Genomic DNA, 15,791 nt, shown 5'->3' with positions numbered 1-15,791 from the left:
CCTTTCGGTGACATTGGTCTCGGGGTAGAGACCCCTTTTTGTGCCATGACACCACAGCCTGACACACCAGAGAGGACACGGCTGGTCCTCCCGTGGCCCAAACAGAAACCGGGAGATGCAGAAGGCCGGACGTTCACACCACAGAGGTGAGAGCATCCCTCACGACCCAGGGCCAGAAAGGTTCACAGGCCTCTGGGCCAAATAACGCGCCAAAGCCAGTGCGTTCCCCGGGATGGAGGCCAGACCCGTCCCAGTCCAAGGGGAGGCGACCCCCACGGGAGCAGGCGTCAGAGATGCGGGACGTCCCGGGGTGGGACTCGGGTAAGTGAGACCCGAGGGAGGCAGCGCTGGTCGCCTTCAGACGGGCAGGTTTCTGCTCTGGGAACCAGCCGCCCAGCTGACAAGGTGAGGAAGCACAGGTCCCCAGAGACAAGTGTGACAGACTCCCGTCTCCAGAAGAGAGAGTCCTCAGGCAGAGAGGAGGGACCGGGGCACTCGGTCTGTGGGCCACGGCCCTCTCCTGCCCCCACCGGCACCGTCTGCCCTCTGTCCCCTGACCCCCACCTCCCAGGAGACGAATCCAGCCCGAGGACAGCCTCGGGGACGGCCTGGGAAGCGCTGGGTGGAAGGACAGGTGAGGGAAGACACAAGGGGGTGTTCTCGACTCCCAAATCTGACGACCGAAGTCTGGGAGGAGAGAGGAAGATGGGAGGAAATGCAGGGTGTGCATGTGCACATCTTCCTAACAGGAGAGGTGGGTGGGTGACCCAGGGACTCGGGCGGAGACCTGACGCCTTCAAGGGAGCCGGGAGGAGGATCCAAGAGAACCAGAGCAAACCCACCAAAGCATAGGGGCGGCAGGAGGTGCCGGAGACATAAGTGTGTGGGTCCTCCAGGGCCCCCACCCTTCGCTCTGTGTGTGTGTGTGTGTGTGTGTGTGTGTGTGTGTGTGTACGATGGTTAAAAACCTTGGTGAATATGGCTTACGTGTCTTCTTAGGGTGAGGAGGGCCATGGGGACGGCGCTCCCCCTTGCTGGCTGCGGGGGAGAGGCCGTACCACCTCCTGGGTGGGGTCCGGGGCTTGCTTTGGGATCCAGGTGCGTGCACACAGCGGGGAGCAGACAGGGTGCTGAGGGCAGGCATGGACGCATCCACAAAGGAACAAGGACAGAAGCGGTTTCTGCTCTGCGTGGTGGGGCAGAGTCTGTTAGGGTCTTGTGCTTGGATTTGGGGAACTGGGGCTGGCAAGGCACAGCTGTCCCGGTGACGCCCCCTCAGGGCACCCGAGTCCACCTGCCCCTGGGAGAGCACGGGCGACCCTCCGCTCTGCCTGAGGGCTCTGTCCTGTCCCAGGGGCACCTCCTCTCCTGCCAGGCGGGGCCAGCCTGCCACCTGGGAGCGCAGGTACCCCGAATGCCGTGGGGACAGGGCCGGTCTGGGTAGGACACCGTCTCCCAGCGGACTTGAGCGCCAGGCCGCCATGGTGCTCCCCCTCCTCCTCCGGGCTGCGTGGGCCCAAGTCCTCCTCTGCTCGGGGACCACCCTCTGTCCAGGCTCCACACGCTGGCACTTGGGGCAGGTCGTCTGGACCTTCTGGACTCGTGCTTCCTTGTCGGGAACGTGGGCAGAGGCCTCCCTCCCAGACTCGCCAGAGGGGACACGGCCAGGAACATTCAGACCCTGCAAAGGAAGATGCCACGTGGGGGACCTATCGAGTCGTGCTCACTGAAGAGGTCACGGTGCTCAGCACACGGCAGGAACCTGAGATTGCCGGCTCAATTAGGGAAGGAGAGAGGGAAGGAGGGAGGGAGTGAAACCACAGAAGCGGGTCCACACCAGGTCAGGTCAGAGGGCGTTACAGCTCGGGCCCTGGAAGGGGGCACAGGACACGTCCTTCTGTCCCTCCAGCGCTGACCTTCCTCCACGTGGGCCCTGCGACCTCCTGGATCGTCTCCACCTCCTCCTCCGCAAACAACGCTGAGTGTTCCCAGAAGGGGGACAGTGGGCAGGGGCCAAGGAGGGGCTTCCAGAATCCAGTGCCCTGGGGGACTCTGGGACAGCCTTCCAGGTGGCCCTTTATGTCCTCCAGGCACCAGGCCACGATTCCACCTCATCTCTCAGGGAATGTGCCAACCCATCTAGAAGGCCCGTTACGTCCCCATGTCACAGATGGGGACACCGAGGCTAATAGCACAAACTGTGTCACAAGTAAGACGAGCTGGGTCAGGAAGCCCATCTCCTTGACTTTGGATTGTCCTACCCGCAGGCATGCATCTTGGCGTCCTGGGGCTCGGGGTCCTTCTTCCTGGGGGACCCCACCACCCACCGAGGGCCACCCCCCTGAACTCAGGGGAGCACAGCTGACCAACCTGCCTGGGGCCCACAGGGGGCTGGGGAAGGGCCGAACGGGGCTCTGGGGGCTCTCCCAGTACTGGGCCAGCCGGTCCCCTGCAGGATGAGGACTTCTCGCTGGGGATCGGCTGGGGCCTCTGCTTCCTCATGTTGTCACCCGGGCTGCCGGTTCCCAGACCAGAAACCTGCCCGTCTGATGGTGACCACCACTGCCTCCCTTGGGTCTCACTTGCCCGAGTCCCACCCCAGGAAGCCCTGCATCTCTGACGCCTGCTCCCGTGGGGGTTGCCTCCCCTTGGACTGGGACAGGTCTGGCCTCTATCCCGGGGAACGCACTGGCTTTGGCGCATTATTTGGCCCAGAGGCCTGTGAACCTTCTGGCCCTGGGTCGTGAGGGATGCTCTCCCCGCTGTGGTGTGACCGTCCGGCCTTCTGCATCTCCCCGTTTCTGTTTGGGCCACGGGAGGACCAGCCGTGTCCCAGCTGGCGTCAGGCTGTGGTGTCACAGCACAAAAAGGGGTCTCCAAGATTGTCCCCATTTTTACTAAAAGGGACCCAGTTTTACATCTAATCTTTAATCCATAGGGGAATTTCCCTTTCAAATAACAAAAATGTTATTTCATTAAAAACAAGGCACCTGTTGTGAGATTCCACTTATAGGAAGCATCCAGGGTAAGGAATGGAACAGGGAGAGAAAGCAGATTAGGGCTTCCCGGGGGCTGGGTGAGGGGATGAACGGGGAGTGAGGGCTCCGGGTACATGGTGTCCCTTGGGGACTGAGATATTCTGCAACGATATTCTGTGGTGTTTGCACAGTGTTGTGAGTGGACTCGGTGCTCAGGAATGGCACAATTTAAAAGAAGTGATTTTATTTAAAGTCTAAAGTAGAAAACAGCATAAGACAAAAATAGACAAAACAAACACAAAACAGAAACCATAACAGGGGAGAGGAAGGAGTGTTTGGTGGGGCATCGGGCTGAAAATGTGTATCAGGCATTGGCACTGAGGGTAGTTCTACAGCTGGAGCTCCCCTGAGGGCTGCCGAGTGCCCAGCTGGCTCCAGGATCGTGCAGGGGCAGGGACGGAGGGGGGCAGGGGCAGGCTCTCCCTGCAGGGCTGCCGGGTGCCCAGCTGGCTCCAGGTCTTCTGCAAGATCGAGCGCAGAGGTCGGGTCTACGTTCCCAGTGGGTGGGGCCCTGGCTCGGGTTCTCCCGGAGCCGCCGCAGAAGGTGGGCGCTGCTGGGTGCAGGCGGCTCCTGGTCTGGAGGAGGGACTCCTGGTCTTGATGGAAATGCCGCCGGCTCTGGATGCGGCTTCGGTTCCGTTGCTGCTTCTGCAGCTGAATCTCCATCTTCAGATCGGAGAGGATCCGGGGCCGGAACCGCCGCTCGCTCCGGAGATGACGCAAGAGGAGATCAACATGCCTGCCTTCCAGACAGGCGTTTCCGAAGAAAGGAATATCCTGCTGCCTTTTCCAGAAGCTCTTGCCCAGGAACCCACACCTGGACCTCTTCCGGACCGCGGTCCCCCACTGGGTGCTCTGAGGCCGGTCTTAGCTCCTGGTCCCACACCAGCCTCCGGGGGCCCCTCTCTGCCTGGCCCAGCAGCGCCCGGCCCCACACACCCATATGCGTCCACCGCCAGCCTTCCGGCCCTCAGCTCGGCCTCCGTGGACTCCGGCTCCTCAGGCCGAGTCTGGAGAACGAGGGCTTTGGGGCGGCCTGGGTGGCATCTGGACAGGACGACTTTCCTGGCCATCTCCAGTCCCTGGATCTAGACACCCCTCGGTGGCCGCACTCGTCCTGAGCCCACACTGGCCCACGCTGGTGGTTTCATGCACCTGCCCCTCAGTCGAAAGAGGGAGTAGGCGTCCCCGCTGACCAGCTTCCTGCCGATCTCCTGAGTTTGCTCTGCGAAGACAGCGACCGGCAGCCGGCCCGGACGCATCACAGCCCTGCCCGGCCGTCTTCAACGTTCTGCCTTCACCCCCTGCTGCTTCCAGATGGGACACAGACCAGTCTGGGGGCTGACAGAAGTCCTCCGAACACTGGTCCAGACAGGTGCCCAGAATGGAGGAGATGGCACTGGAGGGAGGGGGGGCAGGCAGCAGAGTCAGCGGCCGGCCTTTCCTTCCGCACGGCCCCCTGCGGCGCCCCTGGGGGTCCTCCATCCAGAGGCCAGGCCCACCTGAGCACCCCCCCCCCCCGCCACTGGCTGTCCAGGCAGGGGCAGGTCCAGTCAGGAGGCGGGGGCCTGGCCGTCTCCACAGGAGGGAACCCTCCATCGATGGTGTGGGCACCCCTGCCTTCCTCAGGGAGGCCTGCCCCTCCCCTGTCTGTCCGGGGACGTAAACTCCAGGACGGCGGAGGGCTGCCGTGTCTGCTCTGTCCCTGCCCTGGCCGCACACAGTAGGTGCTGCGTAAGTGTGTGAGGAGGAGGGAACAGGCAGCGTCCTCCCGCCCAGCCTGCGTGGGCTCTCATGGCCCCTCGTCCCCAGCTCCTGCACCCATGGCTGCCGTACTGCCTCCGAGGCGCCTGGGGGTCTCCTCTCCCCACAGACACTATTCTCAGGAACACTGTTCTCAGTCCGGGCAGCTGGACTCAGGGGACTGACGCGTGAGGTCGATGGGTGAGCAGGTGGCCCCCACACCTCCGTCCTGGGACCCCGGGTCGGGGCCGGGCAGGAAGGGCTGGGGTGGGCTGTGGGGGGGACCCACTCTCTCAGGGGCCAACCTCAGCCCCCGGCCTCTCTTCTGCTCCCCAGGGCCCAGGACCCCAGCCACGGCTGTCTGACTCCTCTCCTCCTGCAGGAGAGGCCCCTGCCCCTCGGCCCTCCAGCAGGAATCACAGCTCGTGTGGGAGCCGTGGCTCTGCCCAGCGCCCCCGCCCCCGCTCTAGATGTCCCCCACCTTGGAGACGGGGGTCCTCCCATCGGCTCCCAAGTCCGCTCACTTTTTCAGTTGGTCCTGGGGTCCGCCGTCCTCGTCAGAATAAGGAAGGATGCATCCATATCTAGAGGAGGCCGTGAGGGCATCACATCTACCGTATCTGCTATGATGTCTAGGGTTACTGGCTGACTTCTGGACGGGAACGGAAGCCCAGGAGGGTAGCGTCTGGTCTGGGGTATGCGAAGCGTCTAGAAGGGGCTCCGTGCCCACTTGTTGAGTGAACGACGCCCAGCCAGCACCGTACAGACATCTGAGGGGGTCGGGGACCCCTCCCTGGCCACCCCCAGGATGGGTCCCCCATATACAATCGAGGGCGAGAGCAGCTTTGCCCCAGGCACGGGACACCCAGGCTGGAGGCAGAGAGGAAGCACGGCAGCCCCAGGCAACCCCCTCCACGGGCTGGACACAGGGTGGGGGACTTGTCCCAACAGTGGGACACGACCCCATGTGGGGTGGTCCTCCTGACACCCAGGGTTCCCACGAGACACCTGAGGCTCAAAAAGGTGCCAGGAGGGGGCGGGGAGCCGCTCACCCTTTCTGAGCGGCAGGTCCCGGGCCTCTTGGGTGGTGGCGTTCCTTTGGGAGGTGCGCAGGGAGAGGGGGACATAGGAGAGAGCACTGCCCTGGGTCCCCCAGCTGCCTCAGGGTGTCTGCACTGGCCGTCCACACCCTCTGGGTCTCATCCAGGGGCAGGGCTGGATCATTTTCACAACTGGGCTAGGTTTTGGACAAAGGAGGGACAGTTCAAAATACAGTATAAAAATAATCCTGTCCACGTCCTGAAGTGGCTTCGCTAATCTTACAAACACGTGAAGGGTGACTCCCACCTGGCCAAGGCTGGGGCTGGACGGTGGGGGTGAGGGTAGGGAGGAGCCCAGGCTCCTTGGGTGGGGACTATGCCCCCTCGAGGTGCAAGCCGTGGGCGGGACCATGGGGAGTCACCTGGTTGGCTTCTGGGCAGGTGGCCTTCCGTGGCCGCCTCCGGGCCTGGTTGTGGAGCCCCCTCCGTACCCACACTCACCCCGAGCTCCTGGCCCTCACTGGTGGCATGGCACTTACCCTCAGCTTGGTCCCAAACCCACCCTGAGCCCGGCTCTCCCAGGCCTTTGCTCTGGTCCCCGTGGTCAGCTCCCTCGAGACCCCCGCTGGTCGGGGCACGGCCCGGTGTCAGGTCCAGTGGGCATATCAGCCACCGCGGCGGCAGGGGGGGAAGGGCTGGGCGCGACCCCTCCTCTCCTGACTCAGGAGCGGGCCCCCCAGCTCTCTCAGCCTCGAGTACACTCACTGTCTCCTTTGGCCGCTCCTGGGCTCTCTTGGGGTTCATCTCCAGGGTGGCAAATGTGGAGGTGCCCTCCTGCCAGGGTCACCTTTATGTCAGTTTAGAAGCGGCCCTCAATCCCCCACTCCTGCTGTCCTAGAAGCCCGAGCCTTTTCTTTGGGTCCTCGTTGCCCTGATGATTTGGGTCTGCGTGTCCCCTGAGGCATCCACTCAGGAGGGGGCACCCTGCCTGCCCTGTACCCCCCAGCACTCCCAGTATGGGGAGCATAGCGGTGGCCAGTCATAACTCCTGTTACCCCAGGGGGCGCCTGGGTGGCTCAGTCGGTTGAGTGTCCAACTTCGGCTCGGGTCACGATCTTGTGGTTTGTGGGTTCGAGCCCCAGGTCGGCCTCTGTGCTGGCAGCGTGGAACCTGCTTCGGACCCTCTGCCCCCTCCCTCTCTCTCTGCCCCTCCTCTGCTCGCGCTCTCCCCCAAAAATAAACAGTCCAAAAAAACAAAAACAAAAACCCAACTCCTGGTAGCCCTGTTGGTCCTCACTGTACAGGTTCCAGGGGACCCTCAGGGGACAGAGGGTGGCAGGGCCAGGCAGGCCGTCGGTGCAATTCCCGTGGCATGGCAGGGTGGCGACCAGTGCCCTCCATTCAGCCCCTAAACCCAGGACAGAAAAGGGGCCAGGGCCGCCTCCCGTGTCTCTCACGGTCCTGCGCCGACCCAAGCTGCACCCCACCCCCCACTCCCCCCACCGTGGCCTGCTTCTGGAGGCTGGCATGGGCTCTCTGCCACCGGCAGGCCTCACAGGGGCCCCACACAGGCCCCAGGAAGGCCCTGTTCACCGCATAGTCCTATACGGTGCTCACTTTTGAGGGTCTTGGGTCCCCACAGCTGGCCTCTCTGGAGCTCCAAGGGATGGGGGGGCCAAGCACTTCTGTCAGAAGTCAGCAGGAAGTACTTGCTGGTGAAAGCCCCGGGGGGACCCCTGCACTTACCTTCCCATAAATTGCATTTTCGTACTTCAGGTGGGCAAGTGGGCGCCCCGTTCCCCGCACCTTGTAAATCACGAAGCGTGGAAAACGGAAAACAGCAGGGACCTCCACCACGCACCCCTGCCCCAACCCTGGAAGAGGCCGGGTGGACACCGGGCCCCCTCTTGTTGTCCCCGTGTGCTTCTGCGCGACGCGGGCTAGCACAGGCGGGCAGGTGTCCGTGCACACGAGAGTGTGTGCGCCGCGGGGCGGCCTCACTGATGGGCAGGGGTCCCCAGGGGCTGAGCCCTCTCCACCCCCCACACCACATGAAGCTTGAGCGTACCGTGAGCTCCGTGGAGCCCACGGCGGTCTGATGGACGCCACGCTGGTGAGCAGAGGCACATAAACCGCACTGTGCAACCCACAGGCCCCAAAGCCGCATCCGTCCAAGTGAAAGCTTTATTTCCGTTGGGATCCTGCTGTCTGCTTTGCCCGGCCCGCCCCCTCCCGGATGGGATGCTCTGGGTGGCTGGCCCTGCGGCCTCCGGTTACAGAACAGCCCCAGAAACCGTGGGGGACGCAGCCCAACCTCGGCACAGTCTGGGAGACGATGAAGGGCGACTCGGTGGGAGGGCCTCCCCGCCATACAAGGGACTGAATTTAGGGTGTGAGCGAGGCTTTCCGGACTCCAGGACGAGCGTGTTTTCCGGACAGGCTGCTGGCCCTCTGTGCACCCGCTGGGACCCACGGGTCTCGAGTGGAGCCCCAGGCGGGGGTGGGCGGGGGGTGGCTGCCAGGAGCCGTTCCTAACAGCAGGGTCAAGAGGTCAAGTCGAGGTCAAGAGCCACAGGACCCGCTAAGGACCGCGGCCGGGGAAGGCAAGGGGCTCTGGCTCAGGGACAGGCGTGGCTGCTGCTCTCCTCGGGCAAGGGAGAGGACCCGTCGCCGGGAATGACCTAGGTCCGGCCGGGCCTACGCTCCCAGGGACGGTGGGTCAGCTGGCCCCCCGCCCCGGGCCCCCGGCCCCTCCTGGCCCTGCAGCCGACACAGGGCCTCCATATGCCTCCGCTTCTGCTTGGCCCGGTTGATGATCGTCTGGAAGAGCCTGCAGAAGAGGTGGACGGATGGGGGAGAGTCGTCGTTGCCGGGGACGGGGTAGGTGATGAGACACGGGTTGCAGTTGGTGTCCACGATGCCCACGGTAGGGATCTGCATCTTGGCTGCGTCTCTCACAGCCACGTGGGGCTCAAAGACGTTGTTGAGCGTGTGCAGGAAGATGATGAGGTCTGGCAGGCGGACCTTGGGTCCCAAGAGGAGCGGGGCGTTGGTCAGCAGGCCGCCCTTGAAGTAGCGGGTGTGGGCGTATTCGCCGCAGTCCCGGGCCGTGGTCTCGATCAGGTGTGAGAACTGCCTGTTGCGGCCCACAAACAAGATGATGCCCTTGCGATAAGCCACGTGGGCCGTGAAATTCAACGCCAGCCGCAGGTGCGCGGCTGTCTGTTCCAGGTCAATGATGTCCTGGTCCAGGCGACTCCCAAAAATGTACGGCTCCATAAACCTGCCGGAGACCCCACAAAGGCAAGGGTGAGCAAAGTCCACGTGGCCAATTCGGCGCCTCCTGGTCTGAATGCCCACCACCCGCCAGGGCCCTCCGTGGAGGACCCTCTGGGGCAACCATCCCCGGGGACGGCGCAGTCTGCAACCCACGACCACGACGGCAGTGGGGGCCCCTGTCTGGCGAGTGATGGCCGGGAGGCAGTGGGGGTGGGGTGGGGTTCGGGGTGACCAGGACAGGCCTGGGCTACAGCAAGCCTCGGGCAAGTCTCCCCGCACCCACACGCCATCACGTGGGGATGCCACCGGAAGGAACGCCGCACACACATCTGAACGTGTGAATGCGCCACCGCTGCCTCCCTCGCCAGCCTCCACCCTGTGCCCCTGCCGAGGGCCCTGAGCACACAGTCCAGCGTGGGGGCCAAAGCGGAGTCTGAGAATAAACCCCTATTCCTCCCCGGGGCTCAGTGGCCCCGTCTGGAAGAGGACGAAACGCGCCAGTGCAAAAAGGGCCTTGGACTCCAAGGATCCCAAGGCAGGAGGGTCCCCGGGCCCCGCAGGCACCACCACACCGAGCCCCCGCGTCTGTCACCTGTGCCGACAGCCTGCTTTGTGCCCCAGGTGCACCCGGGCATCGAAGAGGCTTCTCACGGAAAACAACTCCTTGACGTTGAAGAAGTCAGAGTGCTTGAGGGGCTCGTTGAGGATCCTGTCGTTGAGATCTGGGGTGGGGAGGAGAGGGTGCTGTGGCTTGCGGCCCCCCTGCTCCCAACCGTGGAAGGGAGGCAACGTGGCCGGGGAGGAGGAGGGCCGGTAATTCCAGCTGACCAAAGTGCCAGAGGCCACGGGGTCCTTTCCAGGAGATTGGGGCTGCAGCCAGGCTCTGACCCTGGCTTTGCTCCTGGGTAACCCTGGTCAAGTCTATACCCAGAAAGGGGAGGGGCCCAGGCCGGTCCTGGGCGTGCCTCCCAGTCACCAGAGGAAGGTCCTGATCAGGCATCCAGGGAGGGCTCAGCGGTCCAGAGAGCACCTCCCAAAGGGCCAAGCCACATGGGCCACCATTCGCTCTCCCTCCCCCCACCCGGGGAGGACAGTGGCCTTAGCCCCATCCTCAGATGAGAGCGGATGATAGGGCAGGGCAGCGAGGCACGAGCTCAGGCCACTGTAAGTGCAGTGCGGGTGCACCCAGCACACGGGGCTGCCGGGGGCAGGAGACGCAGGCAGGCTGCCCCTTCTTCCTTCCTGGGTCCTCACCCCTCCGGGGCTTCACACCTAATGGCAGGGCACTCAGAACTCCTCGTGGCAGACGATTTCAACCCCAAACGGGGGAGGCCAGGCGCGGTCCCCTCAACACCCTAGGCTCACAGAGGAGCCGACCTTACCGATGCTGCCTTCGGGCTCCCTGACGGCGGGGGTCGCAGCGCTGGCCAGGGTCCTGCCGCTAGGCCGGGCCCGCCCCGGGGTGGCGCTCTGGAGCAGACGTGGCCGCAGCGGCCCGGCGCAGACACCTGGGGAGAGAGCAGGCTGGTGGCGCGCGCGCCCGGCCGCTGTCCCTGCGGGGGCCTGGGTCCCCGCGCGGCGGGCGCTGCGTGACCCGCAGGCCTGGGAGGCGTCGCGCCGCCCCCCGTCCCCACCCCCCGCCCTCACCCCGCGCCCCTGCCCGTGCCCTCCGGCCCGGATCCCCGCCGCGTCCCCGGGGATCCCGCCCGCGCCCTGTGCTCCGCGCCCCCCGGAGCCCCCCGCCCTCGCCCCCCGGCCCCCCGAACCCCGCGCACGCTCACCCGCGCCAAGCAGGCGGGACACGGACGCGGCGGGCGCCATGGCGCGGAGGGCGGACGGGGCAGGGACGAGCTCTGGGAGCGGCGCTCCTTCCGCCGCCGCCGCCAGCGCCCCGGCCGCAGCGCCGCCTGCCGGCCCGGAGGTGCCTCTGCGCGCCCCGCCGCTCGGCCCCGGGTCCGGCCGCGCAGGCCCGCGATGCGTGAGCCCCGGGCCCGACTTCGGCCCGCCGCCCGCCCGGACGCCACGGACACGGGAGGATGGAGAGGCCCGGCGGGGTCGAGGCGAGCGCGGGGTGTAGGGGAGCGCGTCCCCCGGCCCTGTCCCCCCAGCTCGCCCCCTGCACCCCGCACGAGCCGCCGTCCCCGTGGGGGCCCTCCTCACCTCGGGCCAGTCCAGCACAACCCGTCGCTCTCCCAGGGGGACTCCCATAAGATTAGGCGCATCTGGAGTCTGCATTTAGAGGCCGGGTATGGGGCGGAGGGGACGGGGCCCGACGTCCGGGGCCGGGGACACCCAGGCACGCGGTAAAGCGGCGTGCGGAGCTGGAAGCGGGCCTTCTGCGGGTGAAGGCCAAGACCTGGGGTCCCCCGGCCAGTAGGGGAGCGACCGGGAAGGCCGTGGGTGCGGCGCCTTTAAGACCTGACCGCCCAGTCAGGTGACCGGGCCGTCGCCTGGCAACGGGAAGCCGCGCGGACCCCTGAGCTCTCCCACCGACTCCACTGAGGTCAGGCTCATGTCCGAGGCGAACCCCCGAGAGTGCGCGGAGGCCGCGGAGCCCCCGGCCCCGGAGGCCCCGGCGCCCGCGCCCCCGCAGAGAACCAGCGACTACTACCGCATAGACGGGGATCTGCCAGTCAGGTTCAACAACCCGGAGTGGTTTCGGGGCTACGGGTGAGGACGGAGTCAGGGGTCACCGGGCCCGCGCTGGGGCTGGGTGGCGGCTGCGCTCAGTAGGCCCGCACACACGAGTCCGCGGCCTGGCCCCGCGCCCAGCTGTTACCACCAAATGGGCGAGAAAGTCCTCCGAAAGCACAAGCGAGGGGCCTGCAGTCGTGCAGGACTGGCCGGGGTGGCCCGGATAAGTCCTACCTCTCTGGGCTGGGAGGCGCCGCCACCGGCTCGCCTGAGCTGCTCATGGCTAACCCTGGGACGTTGGTAGCCCCCTGCCCTCCCTCACCTAGTCTCCCCTGCCATCCCGTGGACTGGGGGCTGTTATCCTGTCCCAGGACAGACAACTGGGGTGCAGAAAGGTGGTATCTCGCTCCAGCTCTGGAGGCATGAGACAGAGCTGATGTCCGAACCCAGCCACTCAGTTCAACTCAGGGTCAGCATCAGAGACCGTAGGCGTGTTTTCTCTCAGCGGCTCCGGAGTGGACGACCCCCAACCCCCCCCCCCCCCAGCAGGGGTGTGGCAGCTGAGCCGCAGCTCCTGACCTCCCTGCCTGTCCAGGAAGTGAAGGCAGGTGCCAAGACCCTGCGAGGGTTGCCTTTAGGGCTTTGGCCTGCCTTGGGGGAGAGTAAGGGCAGAGGTGAGCAGAGCAGGCGGGGAGGGTGAACCTGCGGGCCAAGGGAGCCCACGCTCACGGCTGCATTGCCAGCCTGGGGCGTTCCCGACAGAGCTCCATCCATCAAGCAGATGTTTTAAGGCCGCGGCTTGGGCAGAATTAGAATAAATGCACGGAAAATAGAGTGTGTTTCTCATCTGCCAGGACCAAGGAGGCTGTCTCCGTGTACAGGACCAGTAACCAAGCTTACGGGAGCAGGGCCCCCACCGTGCACGAGATGCCGGTAAGCGGGAAGCACGTGTATGTGGGGGGCGGGGGGCATCTCCAGGAGGAGGCTGCAACCCTGGATTTCTCAAAAGGGCAACACATCGGGGGGGGGGCTGTCCGGAGTGGCCCAAAGTTCCAACATCACAAAGGGGGAGGGGGCACCTCAAATCTTTTTGAAACAGGGCTGGGTAGAAATAACTAAGTGAATTTGGCCATGAAGTGTTTTAAAGATGAAAACGGGGGGCGCCTGGGTGGCTCAGTCGGTGAAGTATTCGACTTTGGCTCAGGTCATGACCTCCTGATTCATGGGTTCGAGCCCCACGTCGGGCTCTGTGTTGACAGCTGGGAGCCTGGAGCCTGCTTTGGATTCTGTGTCTCCCTCTCTCTCTGCCCCCACCCTGCTCGCACTCTGTCTCTCTCTCTCTCTCTCTCTCAAAAATAAATAAACATTTGGGGCGCCTGGGTGGCTCAGTCAGTTGAGGGTTGACTTCGGCTCAGGTCACGGTCTCGTGGTTTGTGAGATCGAGCCCCGCGTCCGGCGCTGTGATCACAGCTCGGAGCCTGGAGCCTGCTTCGGATCCTGTGTCTCCTCCCTCTCTCTCTGCCCCTTCCCCACTCACGCTCCGCCTCTCTCTCCAAAATAAACATTGGAAAAAAATTGAAAAGAAAAATGATACCGCGAGGAAACTGTTCTCTGCGATACTGTAACGGTATCCCGCTGAAGCATACAACACGAAAAGTGAACGCTGATGAACTGAACGCCGTGGACTTCAGTGACGTGTGGATGTGTGGACGTCGGCTCAGCTGTCAGAAACGTGGCACAGTGACGCTCAGGGCGGCTGTCTGTGCCCTGGGCGGGGGGGGGGGTGGCCATGATGGCTATCTGGGAACTCCACGCTCCACACTCAATTTCTCTGGAGCCCACAGCCTCTGCCCTGAGAAAAGACAGTCTATTAAAAACATGCACGGAAGCCATTTCTCTTTGTCCCCGCTTCCTGCCAAGGAGACACAACAGCCAGCGATCTTGACAGGAGGCTAGCTAAAGAACAGCTCACCTGTCCAGGGTGAGCCATCTGGCAGAGCCCCAGGCCCGGGCGCCCCAGGGTCACCCGATGATGCTGTGCTGTTGGCCTAATCCCCACCACCCTAGCGCCTGCACACGGGAGCTCAGGCTTGTCTGGGTGTGGTCCTCACCGCACCCTCACCCCACTAGGGCAGTGCCCCCTCCACACCCCTGCACTGGTGGGGCGTGGGCATCAGAAGCGTGTTACAGCTCTACAGGGGATTCGCGTACGCACTCAGGGCTGAAACCCACGCGTGTCGAGTTTGTCTCTTCTCTGCAGAAGAGGAAACTGACATTCAGAGAGGTCCAGATGTGTATCTGGTGGCACGGTTGGTCCGAGCAGAACTGGGGTGACTTGGGGCCAGCAGTGGCTGTGCTATGCCCAGGTGGCCCGTAGGCAGTCCTTCAGTCCGTGCGTAACGAGCTACTAGTAAGTGTTCCCAGACGTCACCTATAAATTGGGATGGTCTGGGGGCTCCCGGGTGGCTCAGTCGCTGACGCGTCTGACTCTCGATCTCGGCTCAGGTCGCGATCTCCCGGTTCATAGGACGGAGCTTCAAGTCGGGCTCAGCACTGAGCCTGCTTGGGATTCTTTCCCACTCCCTCGCCTCCTGAGCGTGTACTCTCTGTCTCTCAAAATAAATCAATAAAATTATTAAAAAAAAAAAAAAAAGTAAACAGGGACGGCCTGGGCCATTCTGCCCACCCTGACGTCGCTGCTTCCTGGGAGCGGAGACGACATTTTCTTACAAATTCTTGTTCTTCCAGAAATGCCCGATGACCGGCTGCACACCCCATTAATACTTGTGTCCCCTTGCCACTTCCAGAAAGTATTTTACCCAAATTCGGGCAAGTTTTCCAGACAACTTGCGGCCGGTGGGATGTTCCGGAACAATACTTTCAACGTCTGCATGGAGAAGAGCGTTGTGACGGGTCCCGACAACTACATCACCTCCTACGACCGCTTCAACTTCCACCCCAGCTACAACGTCAACAGGCCCTCCATCTGCGATTGAGAGGTCAGGGGTCCCCTGACACCAGCAGCAATGACCTGACACGTTGTCCCCCGTCTCCCGTAATTTGCCCAATCGTGAAGGTGCAGACTTCACTGCCTTCCCTGACAATGTTTGCTCTTTACGTTAGGAAAACATGCGGACGGGGCAGTAACGTCCTACGTGTGCGTTTTACTTCTGAGCTGGGAAGGATGTTAGTGGCTTGACTTTCCATTAAAAAAGTCGCAGCATCCAGAATTCTGGACTCACCTGTAATCAGGGAACAGGACCGTGGGCGTCCTGGGACCCAAGTTTTGGCCTGGCACGAGGAAGGCCTGGGTAACCCCCACCCCCCTCCCCTGCCCCCCGTGTCTTTCTCGGCAGCCGTTTCACACTCCAGACAGATCCCGGAGTGGGTTTCCTGTTCTAAAGCGCCTTGGTGGAAATCAGGAGGGTGGGATGCCCTGCCTGGAGGGAGGACAGGGGCCGTGCGGGGAAGAAGGGCAGGAACACAGCCCCCTGTCCCTGACGCATGCTGGCCGGTGTGGAGTCCCCGGGGACATCCTGCGGCCACCGAGAGGGGCAGGGCCGGGAGGCCAGATGAGTGGAACGGGCCTGGCCAGCGCCTCTCGCGGTTGGAGGGGGTGATGTGTCCGTGGGACTTCTCCCTTTGTGTTCATTTCCAATGTTCAGTAAAACGTTAAGAAAAAACCCAGCAGGCAGGGAATAACGCATTTTCTGGGTGGGGTAGCAATGACAGCGCGTGCACGTTGATTTCTCTGCAATCCTCGACCGATTGAGGTATGAGAGCAGGACGCGTTCATCGTGGGAAATCCGGAAGGCGCTCGCTCTAGACAGAGGCCACGGTTACGTTTCACGGATGCTATCTCCTTTACAAAAAGCGTGGTCCCGTCAGAGTGGGAAGGAATGAAACGCCATGACTGGTTGTTTCTTCGTTAAAACCTTTTTATTATTAACACACAGAAGTAGACATTTTGGCCACAGGCTTAATGTCCCACTTGGAACGGAAATGGTTTCCAGAGAAAGTCGATATTCTTAATAAAAAGATGCGAAGCTGAGCCTGA

The 15,791-nt window shown here is 63.3% G+C and overlaps 2 protein-coding genes across 2 annotated transcripts; one reads left to right on the top strand and one right to left on the bottom strand.

Moving 5' to 3' along the window:
- Nucleotides 1-7,987: 7,987 nt before the first annotated feature.
- Nucleotides 7,988-10,984, bottom strand: MRPS2 (mitochondrial ribosomal protein S2). The gene is made up of 4 exons (XM_086684471.1): nt 10,882-10,984; nt 10,483-10,608; nt 9,693-9,822; nt 7,988-9,104 (listed from the first exon to the last, which is right to left on the bottom strand). The coding sequence occupies exons 1-4, from the start codon at nt 10,919-10,921 to the stop codon at nt 8,519-8,521; spliced, it is 882 nt and encodes a 293-aa protein (XP_086540597.1). The 5' UTR covers nt 10,922-10,984; the 3' UTR covers nt 7,988-8,518.
- A 63-nt stretch (nt 10,985-11,047) lies between these two features.
- Nucleotides 11,048-14,964, top strand: PIERCE1 (piercer of microtubule wall 1). Its single transcript, XM_086684472.1, has 3 exons — nt 11,048-11,770; nt 12,589-12,667; nt 14,542-14,964. Exons 1-3 carry the CDS (start codon nt 11,613-11,615, stop codon nt 14,728-14,730), a joined length of 426 nt encoding a protein of 141 aa, XP_086540598.1. The 5' UTR covers nt 11,048-11,612; the 3' UTR covers nt 14,731-14,964.
- The last annotated feature ends 827 nt before the right edge of the window (nt 14,965-15,791 follow it).

This window comes from Puma concolor, chromosome D4 (assembly GCF_028749965.1).
Source record: "Puma concolor isolate L17-30 chromosome D4, mPumCon1.1.hap2, whole genome shotgun sequence".
NCBI classification, from domain to species: Eukaryota; Metazoa; Chordata; class Mammalia; order Carnivora; family Felidae; genus Puma; species Puma concolor.
This window is presented reverse-complemented; position numbering and strand designations above follow the sequence as displayed.